We start from the raw sequence: 15,721 nt of genomic DNA, 5'->3' as shown, positions 1-15,721 counted from the left end.
CAAACTGCCTCTGGAAGCAACGTCAACACAATAACTGTTCATTGGATGCTTCATGAAATGGGTTTCCATGGCTGAGCAGCCGCACACAAGCCCAAGATCACCATGTGCAATGTGTCCGCTGGTGTGGTGTAAAGCTCACTGCCATTGGATTCTGGATCAGTAGAAACGCGTTCTCTGGAGTGCTGAATCACGCTTCACCATCTGGCAGTCCAACGGACGAATCTGGGTTTGGCGTATGCCAGGAGAATGCTACCTGCCCGAATGCATAGAGCCAACTGTAAAGTTTGGTGGAGGAGGAATAATGGTCTGGAGCTGTTTTTCATAGTTCGGGCTAGACCCCTTAGTTCCAGTTAAGGGAAATCTTAACGCTACAGCATACAATGACATTCTAGACGATTATGTGCTTACAACTTTGTTGCAACAGTTTGGGGAAGGCCCTTTCCTGTTTCAGCATGGCAATGCCCCTGTGCAGAAAGCAAGGTCCATACAGAAATGGTTTGTTGAGATCGGTGTGGAAGAACTTGACTGGCCTGCACAGAGCCCTGACCTCAACCCCATTGAACACCTTTGGGATGAATTGGAACGCCGACTGCGAGCCAGGCCTAATCGCCCAACATCAGTGCCCGACCTCACTAATGCTCTTGTGGCTGAATGGAAGCAAGTCCCTGCAGCAATGTTCCAACATCTAGTGGAAAGCCTTCCCAGAAGAGTGGAGGCTGTCATAGCAACAAAGGGGGGGGCCAACTCCATATTAATGCCAATGATTTTGGAATGAGATGTTAGACAAGCAGGTGTCCACATACTTTTGGTCATGTAGTGTAAGTAACCATTGAATTTCAATAACTTAGCTACAGTGTTGTGGTCCTTTAATTATGTGTCCAAATGCCCAGTGTTTAGGTTAGTTGGGTTTCAAGATAGCAAGTGCCAAGGGTCACATTTAAGAAGATGGCTTTGGTTAATTGACAAAACAGTTTTGTAAATATGCTGGGGTGTATAAGACTTAATCAGGGATCTATTCACATTGGTCCTATTTGCTGAGGACTGTATAATTATGAATCTGCTATTATGTCCTCAGTTTTAATTGATGCTCCAAATGTGTTGTTCTTTGTGTTTTCAGCCTTCAGAAATATCATATAATTGTATTTGGAATAGAAATGCCTCAGCTTGGGTATTGTGCAGTCACCAAATAGATTTTTTTAAATACAAAATAAATGTACTGCATTGTAAAATGCTTGTCTGAGATTGTGTATGTCACTGAGAACAACTTTGTAGTCTGTCGAAATGATTTGAACTATGGTCAATGATGGTTGCGCATGAAGCACAGTTAAAACCTTGGAAATAGCGCCATCTATTGGAATTCCCAACCAACTGGATGACATTGAGGGGACCGGTGGAAGCGCGCCACTGACGTATAGGCATATGCTCCACGGTGTCATCATTACAAAGAAAATATGATATGCATTTATGTTTCAGGGGAAGGAATAGTCTAGGAGAGACGTTTCGGGTAGCTAAATTACGCACCACTGTGCTCATGAATGCATCTTACTTTAATTGTAAGCCTATTCAAGTGTTTTAAGATAAGAATTGGTTGGGAAAGTTCTTGAACCAAGGGTGCCATTGCTCTCCGGTGACAAGTGGACTGTTTTTACACCTTCCTTCTAAATAAGGAAGCAGCCTGTCAGACATATGACCACCGACCCAATTTGGGAGCTGCCAAAGTGTCCATCATGTTCCGCAGTTGCTTAACGCCACCCAATGAGATCTCTCCCTTCCTCGGTTTCACGGGCGCTGTGACAGTGTTCCGTTGAACTCTCCACAGACTTGGCACTGCAGTTCAGCGCCTCTTTTCTTGCTTGCTTGCAACTTCACTCTCCCCATCCTCCGCCCTTGTATTATTCGAAGGGGCAGCAGTGAACTCACCATGATGTAATCTGGAGATGCGATAGCCTGGCAAGGTGAAACAGGGTTTTGGTGAGTTGTGTTCTCCACGGCCTGAGTTGCCCACAGAGAGAGGGAGGCGCGGAGCTGCAAAACATGGTAATCATCACCGCCACCATTTCAAGCACTGCCACGCGCACTCCCATTTCTACTCCTCTGCATTGGGGCTGTCGTCTCATGCCCAGACCCCTGATCCGCGTTCCAAAAAGAATCCTCTGCCAGCATGCCGAAGGAAGAAAAACAAGAAGAGTGGTATTTTTAGGGCCATTCATTTTGACCACGTGCCCCGAAGGTAAACCGGATGGCCATTGCGCAAAGGTTCCTCATCAGTATGTCCTACGAGGCCAGCACGCACTGGACGTTGACTGCGATTGTTCTCTTGGGGTTCATAGTGGGGATTGTGTCATCATATCCTATTCCAAGCAGGACAAATGCAACGTTATTGGAGAAAAGATGGGAGACCCTCTTCTCCCGCTCCATTCTGGGCATCTCGGGGGAGAGATCGGACCTGAACTGGGAGAGTGACTATTTGCTAGGTATCAAAAGAGTCCGGAGGCTCTACTGCAACGTGGGTATTGGGTTTCACCTTCAGGTCCTCCCAGACGGCAGGATAAATGGTGTACATAATGAAAACCAGTACAGTGAGTTGCTTCCAAAGATGTAACGCAATATACATCACATGAAGGGGCCGTCGGCAATAATTATGGATCTAACAGCATCTATAGCCCATTTTGCATGATATGTCATCAGCCGCGAAGGGAGCACTGAATGTCTTCTAGAGCAAAGACAAATCTATTAAAAACAGTATCCATCAGTGCTAACTATCTCCTTAATCTCAAACATGACATGAATGTATGGACGTATTTAGACAACAACCTATTTTTACACTGGCTCCTACAGCGGCCCAGAAACTAACAGTCACCGTGTACGTCCAAAGGGGCAATTATTAAGCCTACATGATAGCCTAAACCTATACATTTCTGAGCATATATCGACAATTGAACGTGGGAATTTATATAGAACAAAGACTCGGCATCCTGCGTAGCAATCTGCAAGGTTACACCCACAGACGCACAGCATATGCTATAACCATTATGAACCATATTTTGTACCTATCTGATCGGATGTATTTTCCCAATATCTAATATCTGGTATTTTGTTCAATTAGGTCTAATAGAGATCTCAACGGTAGAGCGAGGAGTGGTTAGCTTGTATGGGGTAAGGAGTGAGCTGTTTGTCGCAATGAATAGCCGAGGAAGGTTATACGGAACGGTAGGTGTGCACAGTTGGCTATTCCATTTATTTTCCTGCAATATTTGTTAATGGCTCCGAGAATAGTGGTCTTTGCACTTACGCTATGACTGGTCGGGTTTTATTTGCATGTCATATAAACTATTGGGTGTGCCTATTTTAATGAACGTGTGCTGTGAATTATGTGAGAAGAAATATGATAATGGAATGGTAGGCTATTTGGTACTGTTAACGAGATGTTCCCCCAATCTTATTATGCATTCTTTTGAAATGATAGGCAGTAAATGAGCTAAGGGCCTGTTCATGGTCGATTTGCCTTCGGCTATAATGATGAGGTTAACAGACGCATAATTGTGTCACGCGCTGTAATATGGCCCTGCGTGCGAGGGAAAGCCCCCCGATACTCCAGAACCTGTCATCGGGACCTGGGACTGTATGCAATTAGTCCTTTAAAGATGAATATTAGGCCTATTTACATGTTAGGTTACACTTATAGGCTATGGCTATCACTGATTGAAGTGCATCCTTTGATTATGGACATTGAACCAAGAGTCAGGAATGATGGTTTCAAAAGTGATTCCATTAGGGTATCTCTGACGGACGTCATCAGGCAGTCTTGTTGGAAGTCCCAGCACATCCCGTCTTTTCACAACGTATTATTGCAGAACATTTTCAAACATGTCTATCCAACAAATACTCTGAAAAATATTGTCAGAGAATTGTTTAGACAATTAAACAAACACGATTAGCAATTAACAAAGTGCAAGGTGCGCACAAGAAGGCCCACAGCTGTCCAATTGCGCACAGTCACCAAGAAAATACACTTACAAAGTGTATGCAATTCAAAACATTTTGACATCAATAATTTCACAAATAACACATCGGTTAATATGCTAATTAATTACCCATATGGGTGAGAAATATGTGGCACAGCAGTGCTATCTGTGCTTAATACCCCAGTTATTGATGTTTAAAGGGATTGTTCACATTTGCGTCATCTTATTAATACACAAAAATAAGTCAATAGACCCAGGGAGTAAGCAAACCAACATTTGTTTTTGTTCAGTAAGCTGCAGTTTAGCCTTGTCTTTATCAAGCACAAAGTATGGGAGTGGTAGGGCCTCTGTTAGCATGTTCCCAATAGCACAAATGACTCCAAAACAGCACCATTCACATTGTAATTTCCTTTGAAATTGAATGAATATGATATTTCAAGATGATCTCAGTTGATTTAAAGTTTTCTATTCCAGTTTTCAAAAAATATGTGGTAAATGTAATTTTCGTTAGATATCGCCTCAAGTACATACGTTTTACGGTCTTATAAACACTTTTGTTTCTTATGAATTTTAGATTGAGCAAGAGATGTGCTAGCCTTCAGAGACAAAGGTTTGCAGGTTCATGGCCTGCTATCAGCCCCAAATGTCCTCCAATATATTAGTGCATGGCTCCCCTAGTTTACATGTGAACCAATCCCGGATGAGGATGAAATGATTGCATGGCAAGTATTTATCTGTGCATCCTGTACAACCATATCAAACTGCTAACTGGGAAACTACACCTGGCCACGCATTTTCTTAGGCTTTTTCTCCTTTGCTATTTTCAGACAGTCTTCCATGATGAGTGCAAGTTCAGAGAGAGCATGCTGCCAAACAACTACAACGCCTATGAGTCCTCCGTTTACAGAGGCTCCTACATTGCTCTCAGCAAGCATGGCCGTCTGAAGAGAGGCAAAAAGGCCACCACTGCCATGACTGTCACACACTTCCTTCCCCGAATATGAGAAAAACTGGCAATAACTCACTTATTTGCACATGTGGATTGTTTTTCAGGTAACATTATACTGTATACATGCATACACCAATACAAATGGACTGCAAAAGAAAGAAATACCACTATATATGATGGTATTTATTCAGTCTTTTGTATGTACATTTCGGTAGCTTACTTTGTTTTACAACTTATGGATATGCCATTATTTGCTGCTTATTTTTTGTTATTTTAATTCGTATTATATAAGGGGTGGAGAAGCTTCGTCTGTCCCCTTCACTTTATATGGGTGCTTGCAATAACTGGTGGAGACCTTGCCCTGTCAGTGGATGCCAGCTCAGCCTCTAGAAGTGGAATGGATACTTTTTATTACCTCAAAGCGCCACGTCCCCGAATGAAAAAAATGTGTGCATGAAATTTCTACTGAGAAGAATGCCTGTTTACTTTGAACTTTTGTCGTTATCAATCAAGGACTAGACATTTTCCATCCTCTGTGTCAACATTATACCATTGTATGGTAAGGGTAACTAGAGCACCTGTTTGTTTCCTTGCTTTGTGATGAGATGGTGTGTGCCTTTGATTCCTACTTGCCGGCCCCTTCCCTTGCATGTGAGAAATGCGCCCCTCAGTCAGAAATAGGGACAACACGCAGGTCATCACTAACCTCATACACTCCAGAGGGCATTAGCCCAAGTATCTTCAGTTTCTTTTCTTTTCAGAATAACATCAATCAAGTAATTGAGAGACTAATTGAGACTGTGTCCGAGCTCATAGCCGTTGATGTGCGAAGCTAGAACTGGAGACCCACCATCCTAGGGGGCTTGACAATCCTGGCTTTTATGAGGCTAGATGGTCAGACCAGATTGAAATGTGTGTATGTGCCTGGTCTTGGACTAAAGGGAGGCTGCTGTAGAAATCAAACAGATTGATTCCTTTTGAAACTGGTGAGGGTTGAAACCTTAACTTGTGCGCTGGTTCGATTTCTGTTGTTGCACTTACAGTATCTCAATTTCTGCAGTAAATGTTGCGCTGTTCAACAATGGCCATGAGATTCCAGAAGTATCCTTCCTCTCCCATCCGGAGCCATTTTAGTCCAAGGTCAGAGTCATAGACTTCTTTCACTGTGTCTAGGCACGTGATGTTCAGGTTGACCCGGATCTCTTTTCCCTTTTGACCTATGTTCACTCTGTTATTCCTTCATTTATTCATGGTTGATATGTAGCTCGAAGAAAACCTTGCATGAATGACATACAGTGATTTTTAGGTGTAAGTGGTTTGATGATTCTGTACCTCTCTTTGACTGGTGGGCAATGAGCATGGACTTATTGGGAATAGAGTGGCATAATCTGATTTAAAGACGGTTTATCTTTGGTTATTACAGTGCTATAGGTATGTTTGGTGCGTCAGAGTAAAATCCATAAGAAATGTTGTCATCTTTTACCTCTTTTACATTTACACCTGTTCAGTTCTTATTCCAACACAGCATTCATTGGTAGCCAACTGTAAAATGGATTTGAGCTAGTACTTACCTTCACCCAAGTACTTGTAGTAGGAAGAGACAGGCTGCAGGCTCGATGCAGTGTCTAGTTGAGATGGAACACAGAAAGCATCCACGTGTACACCCATCATACTCTATATCTGCCACAGCAAAAGAGAAAGCAGAGGTGTTATCAGATCAATTCACCTTGAGTCAGGAATAAAATGGAATTGTCTTGCTGTGCAGTGCTAGCAAAGCACTACTTCCAAGGAAGATGGTATACATGGAGGATGGCAAACAAAGAGGATGGCAGGCAATGAAAATATGTAACACAAAGGCTGTTTTGGATGTGGGCCGTCATGAAGTTTTGTTCAGTCTTCCAAATAGAGTTATCTCTACAGATAGCACCAGATCAAGCCTACCTATATTGTCACAATGTAACTGAAAAATGTCTTGATAATGATCTATTCAGGATTGTGGAATGAATGAAAACGAGCTTTTCTACTGTTTTGCATGTGTCTTTCTGGGATGACGTAGCAGGATTCATGGTTTCATTTCATCTGGGTGGTGCAACAACATCCTATTGTATTTATCATGCATGTTTTTTTTTGCCGGTCCATATGGACAACAGGACACTATCTGGACAACCTTGAGATTTTGTATGAAAAGCGCTATATAAAATAAATCTATTATTATTATTAACAAGCAAATACATGAACTGAAATAGAGATGTGTGAGAATTGTGCCTCAGTCAAAATGGTTTCTTATGTCAGTAAGGGCACCTAGTTCAGTGTACACCTGTTAGACCTACACACAAGTCTTTGTACTAAATGCATTAAAGCTGCACAAAGAGTGTTAGATACTCAAATGGTGTTCAAGCCTACAGTAACTTACAATGCAATCCATTGCGGGCTCTCCAACTTGTGCGAAGGTGCCAGTAGTGAGTCTGTGTGTACCCTGTGTGTCGGCAGCCTTAGTTTGTGTTCTCGCTCAGTTTTATATTCCTGCACTGAGGGGAGTGTGCATCCTCTAAATCCCCTCGTCTTTTTTAACATATACCTTACCTTCTGCCTTAGTTCCGATTTATTGAAATGATTGTAAATTAGTTTGGAAAAACAGACTTCTCCAATCATTTGTTTCTGAGAGAAAAAATATGTTGACGAGTAAGAATACTAATATATAAAAAATGTTTTTCCTTTTATTTTTGTACGTATGTGCTGTGCACAACAGTCAACTGTATTCCTGCAATAATAATAAAACATGTTTTATATGGGTTGTTGTTATGCCTATGGTTCATGTCAATTGTGAACTGGATTTAGCATATGATGGAACCTCCTATGTATTGATTTTGTCAAGGCCACCCTGAGTATTTTAGATTGAGAAGTATATTATACACTATTCAAAATAAAATATGCCAGCGAGTGTTTCTTTGTGGCAATTGATAAGTAAACTGAACTCTTTCAAGGATTATACTGCAATTTTTAGCACACTCCTATTACCTTGATGTGTGTGTGCAGCTGGGGCTCCCCCCTCTGGCAAAAATAAATATCGCCACGTTTTGGGAAGAATATGGTTCCATTTGGTCCCCTACACTCCAGATGTGTTCAGGGATAGGAGGATAAGCCAGGGGACAAAAACTGGACAGAAGTTTTGTGTGTGTGTGTGTGTGTGTGTGTGTGTGTGTGTGTGTGTGTGTGTGTGTGTGTGTGTGTGTGTGTGTGTGTGTGTGTGTGTGTGTGTGTGTGTGTGTGTGTGTGTGTGTGTGTGTGTGTGTGTGTGTGTGTGTGTGTGTGTGTGTGTGTGTGTGTGTGTGTGTGTGTGTGTGTGTGTGTGTGTGTGTGTGTGTGTGTGTGTGTGTGTGTGTGTGTGTGTGTGTGTGTGTGTGTGTGTGTGTGTGTGTGTGAGAGAGTGTGAGTGAGCAAGCGAGAGAGAGAGAGATTTAACCTGTCCAGTACTTTAAAAACGTCCCTAACTGGGAAGAGGCTAGGGGGCAAAAACAAAAGAGAGCCCAGACACTCAGGTAGGCAACCTCTACTTGCAGGTAAAATGAAAATAAACTGTACCAACCAATAGAAATGCAGACCACTGTGAAGGCGATTGCTCAAGCAGAGAGCAGGAATGGCACATGGGCCAGTTACCTGAGGTGAGGGTGGTGAAGTTTCCTACTAATGTAGGATTTTAAACGATTCCATACATAATTTCCCGCACATATAAACTACATAATTCTGTTGACCATGAGAGTTTTTAACGCGTTTTTTAGGTAAAAGCGAGCATAATGTACTGTTAGCCGTGTTATATAATGAGTTTTTGAAACTCAAACTAACATCCGGTCAGACAAAAACACATCGACAGGATTGGGCCAGTCACAGAGCTGTCAATCTTCAAATATAATTTTTGGCCTCTTTTCCCGTCAATTGTGGTCAACACTGCGGCTAGAGCACCTCGCGGATTAGCGTGTGAACCCGCACATTTCCCCAACATGCACCCGGCTTTCTTCGCGATCTGGCTGGCCGCTCTACACCAATCAATGCCGGTAAACTGTTTCCCTGTGCACCTAGACCCATCGCAGCCGCGCAAAACAATGAAAGTAACAGGTAAACGCTCAGCGTCTGTCGATTTAGGAGATTATTTATTGAAGGTGGATTTGAATGGACATGTAAATAAAGCCATCTCCATAAACTCTCTGGGTAAGTTTAGTTTTCTGTAATAAACCATTTTCACACTATGCTTTATTTTAAAGTTATCTATTTGTGAAATGTAAGTTTTATTTTCAAGTTTTTATTTTACACACAAACTAAAAGTGAGTGTTCTATTTACACTACCATTTATAAATGAGGACATGTTCTTTTTCTGGAGTTGGACAGCTGTGTAGGCATCGCTTAGGACATCTGAGCTGAAGTTTTGTATTCAAGGATTTACAGAACCTGTCCCATTTCAGATTTCTAAATAAGTCCATCATTTTTCTTAAGAGTTTTGTACTTGTTTAATGAATGTATTTTACAGGTGTTTCGTTTCTCAGTAGTTTCATTCTGTTGCAGTGTTTATATCAGGAGTTATCAAAATTGCTGTTGACGAGCCACAGCGTTATGCAGGCTTTTCTGTTCAAGCCCAGTGCTACTCAGCGGTTCATCAAGACCATGAATAGTAGAATCAGGTGTAATATGGAGTTTTCCCACCTTTGCTGCTATAACAGCTTCCAGTCTTCTGGGAAGACTTTCCACTAGATGTTGGAACATTGCTGCAGGGATTTGCTTCCATTCAGCTGCAAGAGCATTAGTGAGTTTGGGCACTGATGTTCGGCTATTTGGCCTGGCTCGCAGTCGGTGTTCCAATTCATCCCAAAGATGTTTGATGGGGTTGAGATCAGGGCTCTGTGCAGACCAGTCAAGTTCTTCCACACCGATCTCAACAAACCATTTCTGTATGGACCTCACTTTGTGTACGGGGGCATTGTCCAAACTGTTGCCACAAAGTTGGAAGCACAGAATCGTCTAGAATGTCATTGTATGCTGTAGCGTTAAGATTTCCCTACACTGGAACTAAGGGGCCTAGCTCGAACAATGAAAAACAGCCCAAGACCATTATTCCTCCTCCACCAAACTTTACAGTTGGCACTATTCATTTGGGCAGGTAGTGTCCTCCTGGCATCCACCAAACCCAGATTCGTCTGTCGGACTACCAGATGGTGAAGCGGGATTCATCACTCCAGAGAACGCGTTTCCACTGCTCCAGAGTCCAATGGCAGCGAGCTTTACACCACTCCAGCCAATGCTTGGCATTATGCATGGTGATCTTAGGCTTGTGTGCGGCTGCTCGGCCGTGGAAACCCATTTCATGATGCTCCCAACAAACAGTTTTTTTGGGGTATTTTATTAGGATCTCCATTAGCTGTTGCAAAAGCAGCAGCTACTCTTCCTGGGGTCCACACAAAACATGAAACATAATACAGAATGACAATACAGAACATCATTAGACAAGAACAGCTCAAGGACAGAACTACATACATTTTTAAAAAAGGTACACATAGCCTACATATTAATGCATACACACAAACTATCTAGGTCAAATATGGGACAGGCGTTGTGCCGCGAGGTGTTGCTTTATCTGTTTTTTGAAACCAGGTTTGCTGTTTATTTGAGCAATATGAGATGGAAGGAAGTTCCATGCAATAAGGGCTCTATATAATATTGTACGCTTTCTTGAATTTGTTCTGGATTTGGGGACTGTGAAAAGACCCCTGGTGGCATGTCTAGTGGGATAAGTGTGTGTGTAAGTTGACTATGCAAACAATTTGGGATTTTCAACACATTAATGTTTCTTATAAAAATAAGTGATGTGCTGATGTTGCTTCCAGAGGCAGTTTGGAACTCGGTAGTGAGTGTTGCAACCTTCAGCATTCGGCAGTCCCATTCTGTGAGCTTGTGTGGCCTACCACTTCGCGGCTGAGACATTGTTGCTCCTAGACGTTTCCACTTCACAATAACAGCACTTACAGTTGACTGGGGCAAATGTGAACTACTGTTGCATCACCATCTTTATTGCAAAAAAAGAAATACAACTACAAACCTAACTTTAAGCTACACATTATTTTAACAGAAGTAATGAACTGTATATTGATCAGCACAGCGATTGATAAAACAGGACCATGTTTGAAACACAAGTGGTTCTGAGCTTAATTCAATATTACACAGGTGAGCTAATAGTTACAGAAATCAGGAATGCAGACAGGCTATATCTAGCTGAGCTACTGTGTCTAACACACCTGTTGTTATGTTGGGCACCTACTGACCAAAAAAGGATGTTATTATGATAAATGTTAAATGACATGTATTGCTAAAATAAAGGTTTAAGGAAATACAGGCATGTCCCACATTACTACAAGACAAAACCGCTTAATCAAGCCTGATGGTCTTGTACATATAAAAGCAAAGTTAGCTTTCATTTAGCTTGAAAAGTAGCATAATGGGATAATGTCTTACTGTGGTGTGTGAATAATCCAATGCTTTATCTTGCATGTGATACAAACCACATTATCATGGAAGCACCTCCTCAAAGAGTATGAATTAGTCTGTTTGAGAAGGTTTGAATCCTAAGCAACCTGCCTACACATAGCTGGAAGTACAATACCATCATAGCTACTGTAGTAGGTCAAAGCTGTGTGCTGGAAAACCTTGGTAGAGCATGGGTGGAATAGGCATTGTGGTGCTCATGTGAATTTCCTTTATTTTCCAGCTTCAGACCAATGCCTAGTCTCACTTAGTTTTTTGGGGTTTTTAATAGATGATTTTGACATGCATTGATTGCCCCAAACATACTCACTTGAAATGTTACTACTTAATTAAAAAACAATAAAAAATGTTCTCTCTTACCAAGTGGATTATTTATCTTTAGGCTCCCCTACTGGTTTATTTTTTGTAAAAAAGTTTATAGATCTAATTTCATTAGATTATTTATATATACAGTGCATTCGGAAAGTATTCAGATCCCTTGACTTTTTCCACACTTTGTTACGTTACAGCCTTATTCTAAAACTGATGAGGAAAAAAAAATATTAATCAGTCTACTCACAATACCCCATAATGTCGAAGTGAAAACAGGTTTTTAGACATTTTTGCAAATTTATACAAAAAACTGAAATACCTTATTTTCATAGGTATTCAGCTATGACACTCTCGAAATTGAGCTCAGGTGCATCCTGTTTCCATTGATCATCCTTGAGATGTTTCTACAACTTGATTGGAGTCCACCTGTGGTAAATTAAATTGATTGGACATGATTTTGAAAGGCACACACCTGTCTATGTAGGGTCTCACAGTTGACAGTGCATGTCAGAGCAAAAACCAAGCCATGAGGTCGAAGGAATTGTTCGTAGAACTCCAAGACAGGATTTTGTCGAGGCACAGATCTGGGGAGGGTACCAAAACATTTCTCCAGCATTGATGGTCCCCAAGAACACAGTGGCCTCCATCATTCTTAAATGGAAGAAGTTTGGAACCACCAAGACTCTTCCTAGAGCTGGCCGACCGGCTAAACGGAACAATCGGGGGAGATGGGCCTTGGTCAGGGAGGTGACCAAGAACCCGATGGTCACTCTGACAGAGCTCCAGAGTTCCTCTGTAGAGATGGGAGAACCTTCCAGAAGGACAACCATCTCTGCAGCACTTTATGGTAGAGTGGCCAGATGGAAGCCACTCCTCAGTAAAAGGCACATGACAGCCTGCTTGGAGTTTGCCAAAAGGCCCCTAAAGGACTCTCAGACTATGAGAAACAAGATTCTCTGGTCTGATGAAACCAACATTGAACCCTTTGGCCAGAATGCCAAGCATCATGTCTGGAGGAAACCTGGCACCATCCCCACGGTGAAGCATGGTGGTGGCAGCATCATGCTATGGGGATGTTTTTCAGGGACTGGGAGACTAGTCGGGATCGAGGGAAAGATGAACGGAGCAAAGTACAGAGAGATCCTTGATGAAACCCTGCTCCAGAGCGCTCAGGACCTCAGACTGGGGCGACGGTTCACCTTCCAACAGGACAATGACCCTAAGCACACAGCCAAGACAACACAGGAGTGGCTTCAGGACATGTCTCTGAATGTCCTTGAGTGGGCCTGAACCCAATAGTTTTTAAATGTTTCTAAATAGGACATTCACCAGCACAAAATGCACACTCTTCCATGGACACTGTGAGGCTGGTTAGGCTCCGCTTCAGCTCTCAAAATCCATTCCATTATCAACTGCGCTATCGTTAACTAGCTTATGTGGGTCTTAACTTCCCATTAGCGCTGCATGAAATTGTCAGTTTTGCACTTTTGCACACCTCAACTATTACCACCCCTCCCACTCAGCAAGCGAGCTGTTGTTAGACAGGTAGGCGTTAGGGCTGTAAAATGCCAGTGCGCCAGTTTTTTTACATGAAGAAATCGCAAAAACAAATGCATTTGACAGTTAATGCCAGCTGTAAATAGAGCCCAAGTGTCCTGACCATGTCCAAATGAACTAATTCAACAAAGTGCCTTATTTTGTGGGATTGTTAAATCATTCGCCTAAAGGAATAAATTGTCTGTCTCCATACTTACAGCATGAAATGTGTTTTTTTTATTTTCCCGTAGTTGTCCTCCCAATAAGAAGAGAAACAAGTGTCGGTGCGCCAATATTGGACTTTAAAAGTAAACACTTCTTATGTGTGGACATCGAGGGAAAGTTGTTCAGTTCTGTAAGTATTGCATGGCAATGTCATCCATGAATGGCCGCCCTGGGAACAATCAAATCTGCTCTCCCAAATCACTATTCACATTCATTGTACCATATGATTTTGTAGATTTAATATAACCTATTCATGTAAAATTCAAGTGTGTTTCTGTTGTCACTCCCCACCAGATGATGGACAGCAGGAAAGACTGCCTTTTCCAGCACCTGCAGATGGAGAACCATGTTGACCTGTTCTATTCATCTAGCAACGGATTGTTGCTCCACCTGGAAAGGGCTAAGATCCATGTTAAAAGGCATGACTTGTTAAAGAGACACCTGGTTTACAGAAAGAAGAGGAGCCAACAGGTCAAAGCAGAGAACCCAGAAGCAGAGTCCATCATGTCTGATCAGGATATGCAACAGGACCAAGAACGAGCTGGTGCTGTTTCCAAGGAGACCATCACTTCTTGTGACGACCCTTTGCGGGTGTTGCATTCCAATAGCCCAGGCAGTCCTATCAAAACGGCTGTGGAAAAGACAGCGAAAGAGTGAAGTACTGACCAAGAACTTGACTAGGAAGGCCAGAGAAATGGGCTTTGAGTTTGAAGCAACCTTTTGCGAGATAACATTAAGGGAGATCTCTCCATGCACCAGTGCCTCAGTCCTTGTGAGTTTGTGATTTGGCATTGTCTGGATGGAGTGTTCACAAGACAATTTGAGTAAGAGCATGTTAGATTGAGACAAGGAGGTGAATTAGAAAGATGATCTGTGCCCATCACTAGAAAGAGTGTTACAGTATATGTTGAGGTAGTTCTTCCTAAAGTCAGGAATGAGTTGATGAGGATAGGTGGATGAGACCATGTGTATAGCACAGTGAGATACCAACATTTTGGTTATGCAAGGACATGATGCACTTCTACATATTTACATTGCATAAGGCAGGGTACGGTGGGAGTACGTTGAACGTTTCAAACAGTTGGGTTTTCTCTGAGTCAGGGATGAAAGTCCGATTAAATCATGATGATTCAGGCTGATCCTGAAAATGTGCAGGCTCATTTTAAACCAGGCATTTCTTGTTTTTATTACAGCCTATAAACAATTCAGGCAGGTCACCCATCATTTCCTTATCTACATTCCAAAGTATCTTATTTTAATTAATACAGAAATACATGTTTGAGTAGCAGTTCATGAGGAGTCGGCCAGTTTGGCAACATTCAAGGTAATTCTTCTCTTTAATGGTGTGACAGGGTTGAAACAGTGTCGATGCCCTTTTACAAAGTTAAATTTTAAACTGGTTTGGCATTGAGCCTGATGATGTTGCAATATTTTAGTTGCATTAGATTTTCCTATGTAGGCCTATGTCAAAATGGACCAAAATTGCTGTCTTAATTATTGTCATTATTATTTTATACAAGATTGCGTTGTAACTTCTATTAATTGCAGGCCATTTTTCAATAGATATGTTATGGAATTACTATATTTCGTCAATATAAAGGATGTGGATGTTAACTATGTTTTTAAATATGGTAAATATACTGTACATGTATCAAGGTTGTTTCACTGTCATTATGCAGTACAGACATGTGGCTGAATGATGTTACTTCAACACCCAGACCAAATTGTAGCTGGTGCAAGACACCATTAGGAAAAAGCAATGAGCCATAACAATATAATGTTTATTTATTCAAATGTATTCACATCTTGTTATTTATAATGTTCGTTTTGTATGGATGCTTATTGTCTTATCATAAAATATACATATTGAAACATTTCTAAAATATAACAGATTCTGACAATGTAATCATTACTGTACATATCATTTGAAATAATGTTCATTTTATTAGGTTAATAACCTTAAATGTTTGTTAAATATATCAATAAAGTTTATTTTCTTCAGCATTTTAGAATTAAAAACGTGACGTCCTTTTCACACTCTAGGTTCAGGAATTACACCTTGTTCACACTGTTTTCACTGCAGCTCTCGGTAACACTTTACATTAGTAGCCTGCTTTTAGATAGGCAGCCCAATTCTGTTATGTTTTTCACTAATTGGCTCTGAAAAAGATCTGATGTGAAAAGATCTGATGTGATTAGTCAAAAG

At 41.5% G+C, this 15,721-nt stretch overlaps 2 protein-coding genes across 2 annotated transcripts; both read left to right on the top strand.

Annotated features, from left to right (window-relative positions):
• Nucleotides 1-1,390: 1,390 nt before the first annotated feature.
• Nucleotides 1,391-7,708, top strand: LOC106573196 (fibroblast growth factor 6). Its single transcript, XM_014147981.2, has 3 exons — nt 1,391-2,579; nt 3,107-3,210; nt 4,793-7,708. The coding sequence occupies exons 1-3, from the start codon at nt 2,240-2,242 to the stop codon at nt 4,967-4,969; spliced, it is 621 nt and encodes a 206-aa protein (XP_014003456.1). The 5' UTR covers nt 1,391-2,239; the 3' UTR covers nt 4,970-7,708.
• Nucleotides 7,709-8,623: 915 nt separating this feature from the next.
• On the top strand, nt 8,624-15,519 carry LOC106573277 (fibroblast growth factor 23). Its single transcript, XM_014148185.2, has 3 exons — nt 8,624-9,120; nt 13,542-13,645; nt 13,810-15,519. Exons 1-3 carry the CDS (start codon nt 8,913-8,915, stop codon nt 14,170-14,172), a joined length of 675 nt encoding a protein of 224 aa, XP_014003660.1. The 5' UTR covers nt 8,624-8,912; the 3' UTR covers nt 14,173-15,519.
• The last annotated feature ends 202 nt before the right edge of the window (nt 15,520-15,721 follow it).

Source organism: Salmo salar, chromosome ssa16, assembly GCF_905237065.1.
Source record: "Salmo salar chromosome ssa16, Ssal_v3.1, whole genome shotgun sequence".
Classification (NCBI taxonomy): domain Eukaryota; kingdom Metazoa; phylum Chordata; class Actinopteri; order Salmoniformes; family Salmonidae; genus Salmo; species Salmo salar.
Note: the sequence above shows the minus strand (reverse complement) of the source record. Positions and strands in the feature narration are given on the sequence as shown.